The 12,910-nt window shown below is 39.2% G+C and overlaps 1 protein-coding gene across 1 annotated transcript; it reads right to left on the reverse strand.

Moving 5' to 3' along the window:
• Nucleotides 1–405: 405 nt before the first annotated feature.
• On the reverse strand, nt 406–10,754 carry LIN7A (lin-7 homolog A, crumbs cell polarity complex component). The gene is made up of 4 exons (XM_035901696.1): nt 10,683–10,754; nt 8,082–8,291; nt 2,186–2,394; nt 406–448 (listed from the first exon to the last, which is right to left on the reverse strand). Exons 1-4 carry the CDS (start codon nt 10,740–10,742, stop codon nt 406–408), a joined length of 522 nt encoding a protein of 173 aa, XP_035757589.1. The 5' UTR covers nt 10,743–10,754.
• Between the last annotated feature and the right edge of the window lie 2,156 nt (nt 10,755–12,910).

The raw sequence follows: 12,910 nt of genomic DNA on the forward strand, positions 1-12,910 counted from the left end.
ATGTAGTTGTTTATTTCTGGAGATAACTGTAGAGAAAGACTCGTCCCCAAAACCAGCCAATCTTGATCTCCTTAAAACAAAACTTTTGGTGACTAGAGAAAGCCAATGGGCCAATTTGTCAGACTAAGGAGTGCAAGATTAGAACAAACAGAATTATTTGGAAGCCCTGGACTTCTCTGTTTCATAGGGTTTACCTCTCATGTGTTCTCGCTAGGAATAGAGTCACAGAAGTACTGTGTATCTGTGAATGCCATGTGCTGAAAAGCCTTACCATGAAGGTTCCCTCCCTATGGCTGTCTTAACTACACTATTCTTGTACTGCACATTCTCCAGATGGATTCTGTTTTGTGTTCCTGTAGTTGTTTCCTTTTGCTGGAATGCTGATGTACAGATCTGGTTGTCTGATTACTGAACTCTTGATTGAGGCTTTTTTTTCCTTGAGAACAACCTAGAATTAAAGAAACACATTTCTCAGAGCAAGCACAAGGAACTGAGGAATGAAGTTGCTGGCTGTCTCTGCCTACCTTTCTTCCCTTTCAGTTTAAAGAAAAAAAATTAAAATCAGTAAAAATACCTTATATAATGAAAAGATGTAGGTAACTGAAAAAAGTAAAAACTTCATGTGAGACTGTGCTGTTTGTATGTTCATCTCCTGCAATGGACCTACTTTACACAGGAACCCAAAACGTACTTCACTGAATGCTACTGTTTATTCATCCTGCCTGAGTTGAGGCCCTGGGATGGGATTTAGATCCCACTTGGAGCCTTTGTTTGCATCAACAAAGCTGGTATTCTGGTGGTCACAGGACAGAGGGTCTACAAGGTGGGTTTTTTTCCCCCTAAATATCAATGGAGGTCAGTGTCAACATTAATAACAATGAAACCATCACTGGGATCTTCAGTTTCTGACCATTTGGGGACTTTTGAAGTCACTTGTAGACTCTTACAAACATTCTGTTTTGGGAACACCTGGTATGAGATGTAGAGGATTGGGATGTAAGTCACCGGGACATGCTTTCTACTTGATTTCATTGGGGCAAATGGAGCATATCTATAAATGTATTCATGTCACAAACTTGCACTGATTTCAGAAAAACTGCATATATGAAGAATCTCTGTACCTCACATGCCATGTGTTTTGACTACACTGGAAAACTTGCGAGCTTCTTGGAAGCTATAGTAATACTGAACATCAGTCAAGAATGAATGAAATACTTCCTATCAAACTGGAGATGAGAAGTAAGAACTTATGGGTTCCCTGTAGAGGAACCACAGCATGAAGTTTGGGTTCCCTGTAGCAGGGAAGGGACTAGGAAGGTCTTTCTTCACATACCAGCAGCAAATCTCGAAGCTTTGTTGCAGAGTGGTAACAGACTATTTGAAAATACATTAAACTGTGTCTAAACCTGGTAGCATATTCTTACTTGTCACAAATGCTCCTGTTTTTAATTAAAAAAACATTCCCAGGAACTACAGACTTCTTATGCAATCTTGCTTGCAAGTAAGCCAGAGCTGCATAGTGGCTACTGATCTCGGGGTTATTAGTTGGAAATTGGCTCCACAATTTGTTAGTGCCTTTCACCTATTTTCCAAATGCATTTTTACTGGGATAGACCATGTGGAAATGTCCCAAAGAATGAGCTCCGATCATCCTCCCTGCAGTATGTACTTGCCGGGACCCTGAGGTCACTGCCAGCACTGACTGTCCCCAACTCCTCCCTGGGGTCCCCTCACCCTGTGCCTGGCCCAGGACACCTGTCAGCCCCCTCGGGGCTCCCCCCAACCACACAGGACCCCCATGTCAGCCCCCCCGGGGCTCCCCCCAACCTCTCAGGACCCCATGTCAGCCCCCTGAAGTTCCACCCACAGCCCAGGACCCCATGTCAGCCCCCCAGGGCTGTCAGCCCCTCCCCCAGTGATGCTGCAGCAGGGCTGGTCTCCAGCTCCCCAGAGTCCTGCCCTGCCCAGCCATAGTTCCCCACCGAGCTGGGCCCACCCTCAGGCCTGGCCTCAGCCGGTCGCCATCCCCAGGGAGGGACCCCCGGGGAGGGTGCACCTGGCTGGGGTTGGGATGGACCGCGGCCCCAGGCCCTGCCCCGACGGACCCCTGGGCCCTGTGAGCTGGTGGCCCAGGCAGGGTGCCGTCAGTGGCCTTTAGGGAAGACCAATGAATCCTCTCACCTACGACATATGGTTTTGCTGTGTAGTTTGCTGCTGTTGCTGCTGCTGAATGAGCAATTGCTGCTGTTGCCGGCGCCGGGCTGTTCTCAGTTTTTCGAAGCGAGCCTCCATCTCCTCCAGCACCTTGGGAGTGTAGCGTACCACCAGCTTGACGCTGTCCTTGGCCGCCTTCAGCAGCTCCACCGCCTTCTCGTGGTGTTCTCCTTCCACGCTCTGGGAGCAGGGAGAACAGATTTAGTAGTGAAAATCTTGCTTTGATCTAGAGCTCTGTCCTCTTTTTCATATGGAAAGGCTGTCGGGGTTTTAGGGAGTTTCCACACCTTGCATTTTTCAAGGGACCGTTACAGGAAAGTGTTAGTTAAGTAAGATTTATGCACTGCTGGGATTTTTATTTTAAATAACCCAAATCTGGTTTAGGTAGCATTACAAACCTAACTTCTGATCTGTGTGAAAAGGAGGGGAAATACTCAACAAGCTGTATGCAAACAAAAATAATGTTAAAAAAAAAACAAACCCAGCAGTAAAAACCCAGTCTGTTTGCAAGGTACAAAAATAAATACTTAAATGTTTGTAAGAAATGAAGAAATTGCAAGTTTGAAATCGCAATTCCTTGCTTATACCTTGTCCCTGTTTGGATCCCGCAGGGAGCGCCATGTGGTGATTAAGCAATCACTGAGCTGCAGGCGAAGGAGCATGCCCGCTGCTCCCGGGGACAAGCTGCCTCTTAGTCAAAGGCACTGCTCACACGTTTAACATTTATGTGATATGGGTTGTCTATTGGAAATAAACTAGTCTTTATCCGGTTAGTTGTAAGCAATCAAACACTAACAACTGAAACACTGCAGGTTCTTGCTGAAGGAATATATATTTTCCCTCCCCTTCTGGAAAATGGTTTACAGTAAGATGATATCTGCTGTGAAACCAAAAGTATTCCCAAAGGGGCTCATGCTCTGATTTCTATGCTAACATTGTTTGAAACAGCAAATTTCCAAAAGGGGGAGGTGACTCGGCTGTGAAAAGAGTCTTTAATTTCTGCCATTAAATGGACTGACCGGAGTGCTTTTCAAGCATGCGGATTGTTCCACACCTTAAGAGAAAGGGAGAAATTTTCCAACAGTGTATGATTGCCTATGTGTGTTGTAGGATATATTCCAACAAACAAAAGTATCTCTGCACAGAAAAAAAAAGACTGCACAACTGAGATCTTCACATGGATTTTAGACCATATAAAAATAAGTAATTTTCTTCCCACATAAAATAAATCAAAGTTTTACTACATGCTGTGTTTTACAACTCTTATGTATACCATGCTATTTAAAATCCCATAGGCCTCCAAAGAGAAGCAGCAGCATTCAAAATATTTGAAGTTCAATTCATGCTAAAAGAATAACTTAGCATCGTTATAGCAACTGTCAGAAGAAAATGCTTTCTATTTTCATCTCTCCTGTTTGACTGATTGTGCAAGAACAGTGAATTATTTCTGCTGTGGCACGCTATGAGCTAGAAATAATGATTTAAAATTTTGAAAGAGCAGACACAATACACTTCTACACGAATAGTATAAACAACACAATTCAAGCTTATCACCTTGCTATTTATCTTTCTTCTCCTGTTAAATATCCTTCAACATATTAATAGAAATAATTATTTCATATCTGGGTCAATCAACTGGACTCCAAGAGTTTCTATAGAAATGTTAAGATGCTTTGAAAATATTAATGCCACTTAGAAAAACAATGAATGTCATTTCAGGTGCTGAAATGATTACTAGAAACAGAGAAAATCTTGAAGTAAACAGACATTTGATTGTTGAAAGAAATGACTTCATGTTTTTGAACTGTAGGTTCAATAAATTCCACCAGTAGGTCTCCTATTCAAAGATCTTCAAGAAAATTCATGATCTGTGATGACCAGATTTGTCAGAAATTGTGATTGGGATAAATGTGGTAAACAAGCACTGCCACCCAAAATACTTTGGAGAAAAATAAGTGTCCTTACAAATATCTGAAAAAGAGGAAATAGTGGTTGCATGTGAAACAGTGAATGTATCTAATGCTCCAAGGAGAGCCCAAATAAAAAGCTATAGATGCACAGGGTATTCTGTGAAGTTGTTTTAATGAACAAGCCACAGATACAAATTAAAACCTTTTCCCCACATCCCCTACCCCATAACTGCTCAATGTTAGAGGAGGCGATCCTAACTAACACATACGGTAACTAGCTATCTTTTATAACTCATTGCTTTGGGACTGGCTTTGATACTGGCTTTTGTAAACAGTTCTCACCTTAAGAGGAACTGCATTAAATTTGGCACTGTTTTATATTTCATTTTTTGCTTGTGAATTGTGGTCAGTGTGACGTGGCATGGACATTCAGAGGAAATGACAGCATACTCAGTGTTGTCGTGATCAGTTTTGCTGTGGAACAGTATGAACTTAGAACAGGCTATGAACAAAAATTATAAGCTCCCAAGCTACAGGAAATACATAAAATACTTGCTTTCAAAGAGTTGGATGTTCTAACTGATATCAATAAGCAATTGTGATTGTATCTGTTCTATAGGGGAATAACTTTACGGTGTACTTTAATACTTCATAGAACTTAGTAAACTGTATTTAATTCATGATTGCCTGTTTTCTTTCCCATTTGCCTCTGGCCTTGTTCTTCCAGTTTACAGCCTGTATTTTCTAATTAGAAACGAAGGGTTTGACCCTGTTGCTATCCAGGTCAATGGAAAACTCCCATTGACTTGAATAGTAATGATACAGAATTAAGCCTAAAGCTCTGAACCATAACCAAAGAGGAGAAAATAACAAAGATAAAAGATAGTGGTGCTAAATATGAATCCTACTCTCCAAACGTACCTAACTCAGGTTTTAACAACTACAGTTTTCACCTGCTATTAATATGATTGCTATACTTGCTTTTAATGTTGTCATTGCTGCTTGCACTTATATTTCCAAAGCATTACAAATGCTTCCGCCGCATAGCGGCAGCCGCACAACTTAAACATCGGAGCCCCTTGGAGTAGGGAAAAGAACTTATACCAGCAAAGGAAGTTGTTTTGCTGTTTGGATTCTTTCACCTCTGCAAACCTCTGAGGCTGTGCCAGCGAAGGACTCCTGCTGGTATCGGTCATGCCTGTTCAAGGGATTTTGCTGACTGGATTACACTGGTTGGGGACACTGCAAGGATCTGACAGTTGTATTACTTTAGAACTGCCCACCAAACATGGGATTTAATAAATTTGTTTCGGAATGTAGATCTTTATTTTATATGTTATTTTTGATTACATATGTTTATATACACTTACGTCTGTATTTCCCTTATTGCATTCACAGATTGCACCAAAAAAAGGGACACAAAATAATGTAGAGACAAAAACAGCTGAAAGAACACCAGATATGGTGTGGGGAAACATCAACTATTACTATATCCAGGCTCACAGACTTGTCTTAAACATAAAAGAAAAAAATTCCACTGTCTTGCAGACAAAAAAAAGAGAATCTGATTGTTACCCCACAAGTTGAGAAACTGAGACGAATATTTCTATTAGATATGTGTAAGAAAAGGCTTGGGTGAGAAATTAGCCATTATAAATCTATTTTGTATCCCTTTCTGTATCTGACGCACACCAGGTATCTGACAAATGCAGAATCTTTGCCAGATATGAACAGCCACCAGCAAGTGCCTTTGCTGAGCCATCTGCAGGTCTTACTGCTTTCAATTTCCTTTACTTTTAGGGGGTGTGGGACAAAAGTATGTAACCAAATCCCCAGCATAATGAGAAAACAGGGTTTTTTTAACATCCGGTGAAACAGCTCAAGGAACAGTCATCCCAGTCATGCTGGGATAGAAAATCTGGATTCTGAACACACAGCTCTAATTTTACGTTGATAATTATAAAGCTGGATAGCGACCAACTTCAGAGCACAAACAAGTTACAGATATTTCATTTTCATTTCATGTTCCACTGCTGAGCCGTCTGTTGTATTGTACATACTGTATATTATTTGCTTTTCTCCAGCTAAATTGAGAGAAGCACAGAGTGAACTAGTCCCAGTGAACAATGTTAAATTTAGGTCTTTTTCCTCCTGTCTCAAGCTGTCTGCAAACAAATTACCACTTCTATAATTTTGCCTTTTAATGAATTATATTGCATGGGCTTAATTCAGCCCAAGATTGGTGTATGAACAGTTGCTCATAGGCATTACTTCAAGTATGCAACTGCAATTCAAACTTCAAAGTCTGTTGTTTAGACTGTGAATGCAAAAATATTTCTGTTGCATCTTGGAATCAGCTTTCTCATGTGCCTACACGCAATTGGGAATTCTATACTGTGGGGTTAATATATATTCTAGAGCACATTCATGACATTTTCTGAATGGAGTATCACGAAATAGAGGTGCCAACAGTCAAATTCAGTATGTTTTGACATCTGAAGGTTCACCACTTTCCTCCTGGGTACTTGCCTAGATGCTGCTGACAGTAAAAGGATTTTTCAAGAACCCTGCATCAATTAGTGAATATAAACTCTTTTTATCTGTCTTTTTATTCACCTGTTGAGAGAAGTGCTGAACAACAACAAAATTATTTGATCTACTTCCAGTCAGTGAAGTTCAGGCAATTTACTTATTAAATGCTCCGTTGATTTCTTTTTCCCTGAGACTAAATAATCTTTTCAGTGGGTTTTCTTTTTTTGCATTGTATCTTTTCTTTCTTATTGTGTACAGGGGCAAGGAAGCTTCCAGACCTATTAGTTCTCTTTTGAGAACATGATGGTTGATAGAAGAAGTGGTAAAAAGTCTGTCTGAAGTGTTGCACTGATATTTTGTTTCAAGAGAAAGGGAATAGCTATTGTTGAGAGAAACAGATGACAACATGAAAGCATGTAGAAAACCGCATTTTTTTCATTCTTTATGGGTTTGCAACAAAGAGGAAATTTAAGTTTGGAAGTCTTATATTTGTGACTGGATTCAGGAATTGCTCCTACATGGCTTTGGTGTATTTAAATATGAGGTTTAGATGGAGGTTTTGCGTGAAAAAAGATTACGTTTTCATTAAGAGAAGTGTAGGGTTATATGAATGAATATGCTTATCCTGTCAGCACTTTACATTCACTTGTAAAAGGGAACAAAAGGCAAAATGAAAGGCAAACTTTGACCCATATCATGTATCAGAGTCTTATTTTTCCTCTCCATTCCAAGAGCCCTTTCATTTTTACCTCCATACTGACATTCACAGTGAAACTACTGCAAAACACTCCACCGTGAAGTATTGACTTACATGAAAAATCGCTATGTAAAACGTGTACCTTTTTACTGAAAATGCATGCTCCCTGTATGTGTTCATTTGTACAGCTGATTCCTCCGACAAAGATATCACAGCTGGATGAATGTCACTGAAAGAAATCTGGAATGTACCTTCCACTGCAAATCAGCACCAGATGTGCTTAGCAAATTTCTTTTGATTTTATGTGTTCAAATGCTCTGAAGGTCACAAGGCTGCTCAAGTGCCACTGAGGCATCACTGTGCTTGGAAAGGGCCGTGTGCCTCAGCGGCTATGAAGTGCAAGAATGACAAAGCCTGTCATTATGCTTTTACTGCAAAAGGAATTTGCAGAATTATCAATTAAGAAACGCATAGCTTCATTGTAAATTAAGCATGTGGTGTGGATTTAAAATGAAGCTCTTCAAGCACCCTCCATTACAACAGAAATTGTAGTGGCACAAAGTTGTCGATGCAGCTTTACCTCACTGCACCACAAATGCACTCTGAAGGTCCCTCGCAGAGCTAATTCTTTTTGTTTCATATGGCTGCATTTTAAATCATGGTATTAGAACAGCTGTGAAAAATGAAAATCCAGATGAATATGAAAGCTGTATCAAATTTCCACATACCACTCCATTAACCGAAAGCAGCTGGTCCCCCCGTTTGAGCCCTCCATGCCTTTCTGCCACTCCTCCAGGAATGATGCGAGAAATATAAATAGGTGAATTTTGTTCCTTTCCTCCCATGACATTAAAGCCCAGGCCTTCATCAGTCTTTGGCAGCTCCACCACTCGCGGGTGTGAATGGCCTTCGCTTGCAGCAAAAGCAGCAACTGTTGCCTGAAAGAAAAAAACCAAGTGATTTGGCTATGTAGGGAGAACATTGATATACATACACTCTGTTGTTCATTTGCAGGAAGAATTCATTCCTGAGAAAACATTTCAGTATCTGACTCTGACTTTTTCTGATTATCTGAAAGCATTTTAAAAATATTAAGTTCCATGCCAATGCTTTTGCAATAAAGGAGTAAGCAGAGGAATAGAGAGTTTAGGTGACTTGTCAAAGATAACGCAGAAAGTTAGCAGCAGAGCCAGAAGTAGGCACCGGGAAGCCTGACTGCGTGCTGGTGAACGCTTATGATCACTTGTGCATTTCTTCTTTGCCTTTTCACAGGGAGGAAATTTATTACTGTGGGATAAGATAATGTGAACTCGACTGTGTTCCTAGCTGAAATAAAGTAGATGAACTGAATTGTTAACTCTCTGCTCTGCTTTCAGTGGTATGGAATTATTTATTTTATTCTTTGGGCACAGGAAAAAATCCTAAAAGGATACTCTTATTTTAAAAAAAGGTTAATTTATAATCTTTATGAAATCGTGCAAACTAAGTAACTCCTGGAACAGGAATATGAGTTTTTATAATATAATTGGATCAAAACTTTCATTGAAAAATTGAATCTCATGACAATGGATTTATAAATCGATTAGAAAAATCCTAGACTGTTAATCTTACTCTAGCAAAAAAAAACCCCACGTAACAAACTGTAAAGCTTGCATCCAGGAAAATATTGCATCTTATACTTAATTTTTCACTACAAGTATTTTCCTACTTATAGATCTTAGTAAATCATTAAATAAACATTAAGAATATCTTTTATCCTTTTCAACGTGTGTTTGTAGTCCAACTGCTCGAACAGTTCTGCATTACGCTGATGTTTTTTGAGCATCCTAATAATGCTTATGCTTAATAGAAGCTAGTGGATGATGTGACATAATGGATCATTCTCAGTTACATGTTTTTGCACATGCAGACCTTGTCATCATGCATACATTTTATGTCAGACATGAATGCACTAGGAGAATGCAATGCAGACAGCCCAGAAATAACCAGGAAATATTGCGATATTGAAACATTGCTCTGTAACCCTGCTGTTCTATATGAATAAGAAATGAGAATGGCAAACTAATTAGATTTCTCCCCGTTTTACTATACCACATAGCAATAATTTCTATGTTTACCTGCAGTGTAGACAAATCAGGATTTCATATACACATTTCTCTGTATAGGACCATAGGCCTTACAAATTTACATTGTCCATTAACTTTCAATTAGAAGAAGGTTAAAAACAGAAGAACAGTGTACAGAAAAGAACGTTCTATTTAGTAAGGAAAATACACTGCAACTTAGTATGTATTAGGTTATTTGCTGGCTACTATACAGCTTGCTTCTGTAAAATACTGTAGAAATAATTTTCTAACACACTCCCAACCTTCATCTTCTGATGCAGCTTTAAATTAAAGTCTCTTAACATAAATACATAATAGTAAGATCTTAGTTCCGTTAGGATTTCAGGGAGTTTTGTCACTAACTTCACAGGAGTGGGACCACGAAGAAATATTTCTGAAGATTTATGGCTTTTGCAGGTTTACCTGTTTTGCATAGCATCTGCTGTACCACCCAGAAGACAGTGTTGAGTACAAAATGATAATGGCAAAAAGAAAGCCATGTTGGATCTCCCTGTTTGGAAGCATCTATCTTTGTGCATGTTATGAAAATACAGAGCATATTTCATACTGGCACACAGAATGAGTTCTTTCATGGTTGTGTGAATTCTCTTAGAAAATGATCGGTTTAGTTGTAGCAGTAATATAGCTGTTATGGTCTAGGGATATGAGAAAGGCAGGTCCATATGGACAAAGAGACAATATATTTTATTAAAACAGCTAATGCATCAGAAAAAATGGGCTTGCACTTGGCTGTGGAGTCTCTTGATCAGGCCATTTTTGTCACTGTTCATATCCTTACCACTTGCTCAGTACCTACAGCTCCCATTAGTTAAAAGTGGAATTTTGACTGATTAGTTTCTATCTCCCAAACCATTGTGTCCTCTCTGGATGAGCTGTATGGGAAAATAGTCCATTAAAATATTGGTTGTTGCAGGCAGACTTCTACAGAATGAACCAGTCAATTTGCTTTTGCAAAGCAACTTTTCAAAAAAGCATCAAATTCCATAGAATCATTCTCTTTTCTTAAGCTACAGAAGCAGCATAAAGGTTGAAATTTTCCGTTATGATTGTTACCTGGGAAGTAGCACTGGTTCTAGACTCTGGGCTGCCACTGATGTCTAAATTTTCTTACAGTGTACACACGAATACCTGAAACACACACGCGCACAGTCAATTACTAGGTCACTTTGGTAACACGTATTTAAACAGTTGCACGTATCCTACCTTTGCAGTGGCCCTGGCTCGGAATTCGGGGCAGCCATTAACAGTTATGGTTTCATGCATGTATTGATACACCTAAAATGTTCATGAAAATAAAATGAAATTAATTATAGAAGCAAAACAAGGACTTTGTATTAAGCCAGACAGGACAGTCCCTTTCCCTCATAAGACTATGTTTCATCAATGCTGTATTCATGCAATCACATAGTCAAGTGTCTGCTAAACCTGTGCATGCTTAAGCTTACAGAGACCATCAATCTGTGTATCTCATGACACTTTGCAAACTGTACATCTTCCAACACGAGTCCAAAAAATTTCCCCAAACCAGGACAGTTAGGTTCTATGTTATCAAAAATTGGTGTCTCCAGGCAACTGATCTGAATACAAATGATCTGAACTGATTTGAGTGGTGTCTCCAACAATGGCTTCTTTGTTCTCTGAACCTTCCTATGCACTAAAGATTTAGGAGACTGATGTTAAAAGAATATGTAAGTTGCTCAGCATACAGATGCTGAAGGTTGGAAGTGAAAATTAAATTTTGGAGAAAGGTCACAGTACTGGTTTCCACCAACCACAGCTAGGAATGGCAAAAAGGGCTGGCAGTCTGGTAGGTCAGACACGGACAATGGGTAAGATTATCCTTTAGAAAGGAATTGTAGTTTCACATAAATGGCATAAAAGCAACATTGCCAATATGTACAACCTCCTGTCATTTTTTTCTGGTATACACTCTTGGCCCACTTTCTCTGGTCCTTAGCTCTCCCTTTTACACATCTTCAGCAAGGAGAAAGGAAGGGGCTCTTTCACACTGCCCTTGTTCTCTAGATTTGTCACACTCTTAGATGAAAAATACTAAAAAATGCCTTGATGCTAGCCACTTTTTTTGAAAGCAAACTTAAAAAATAAAAATATTTTTATATAACACATGGAATTTTTTTTTTTGAAAGACAAAGGTGAATGCAAACAAAAAACCCATTTTATTTAATCTTCTTATAAAACCACCAAACCTAAAAAAGTGTTCTTATATGCCAGTGATTTACTCTGGGCATTTTCTTGACCTGCTTCATCAGGAATTTTGTCTTTTTATGTACTTTATGGCTCAGGGTCCATTCCTCAGAGAGAACCTTTGCTGGCAAAGTATGTTAGCTTTTACAGAAATCTCTTAGGGTCCTTGAGGAGTGCAGATTCATCGTACTTTCCAAAATATATTTACCTTTCACTGATTTGGTGATACTTTAGCAGGAGTGCCAAAACTGCCCTCTTTGGTAATGCAAATGTTTGTCATAGAAGGTGTCAGATCCTGTACTTAACTGACCTATGAACAACGGCTTGTCCCATTGATAGGTAAAATGTCCCCATCCCCCTGTCCTGATGACTTGTTATACGGTATCATAATGATGTGCCATAATGATGTCTCTCTCCCCACCAAGCCTGTTATAAAACTTACACACTGACGAACATATTGCTGCAAACACTTAAATGGAATTAAGATGCGTGGCTCCCTTCTGATCTCAGCGGACAGACACAGTGGTGTAATCAAACACTCTTGAGAGGTAAAATGTTTGGGATGACTGATACACAAATCTTTTTTGAGGGATATCATACACAACGGAAAAGCAAAAAAACTAAAGGAGATAATAAACGCAATCCATTTTAGAGATCTAAAATATGCTAAACGCTTTCAAAGTACAGCAAAAAGATTATTTGTCTTGACTATTGTCAGCACATAAGTCATTCTAGGACTTAATTCAGATAAACTTGGGACAGTGAAGAAAACTGAGACAAGGGGAGCACGCTAAGGAGTTTCTTGCTTTCTCCATTTGAAATGAAATCTTGCTTCCATTGGTAAAATTGACATTGACCTCAGTAGAGGTCAGGATTTTGCACTTAATTTAAAAAATATGGAAAAAGAAAGTTCTTTTGTAGCTTCTAAAGGATCTCTGGTTTGTTCTATCTTTGTACTGGGTGATGCCATCATAAAAATGGGTTGAGTCTACACACTCAGCATTGTCCTGCACAGATTGGTTCAACGTTTATTGTATTGTGTCATAGAATGTATTCTTGTATAAGAACAACTAATACATTATATAAGAAGAATACTGTGTAATTGCAGTAATGAATCATTAAATACTTGTTCCTTCAAAACACATACTGTATTGAACCACTGATAATGCTGTATTTTCTTGGTATCTGCAGGTTCCCCTTCGCCTTAAAGCATGAGAGCAGATTGT

The sequence above is a fragment of the Egretta garzetta genome, unplaced genomic scaffold (assembly GCF_000687185.1).
Source record: "Egretta garzetta isolate BGI_Z169 unplaced genomic scaffold, ASM68718v1 scaffold68, whole genome shotgun sequence".
Taxonomy (NCBI): Eukaryota; Metazoa; Chordata; class Aves; order Pelecaniformes; family Ardeidae; genus Egretta; species Egretta garzetta.

Coding starts and splice junctions, on each gene's coding strand:
- LIN7A (XM_035901696.1), bottom strand. CDS start 10,742: ATGCATGAAACCATAACTGTTAATGGCTGCCCCGAATTCCGAGCCAGG. Junction 2,395..8,081: donor TGCTTTCGGTTAATGGAGTG/GTATGTGGAAAT, acceptor CCCTGCTCCCAG/AGCGTGGAAGGAGAACACCA. Junction 449..2,185: donor ACACAGCAAAACCATATGTC/GTAGGTGAGAGG, acceptor CTTTAATTCTAG/GTTGTTCTCAAGGAAAAAAA.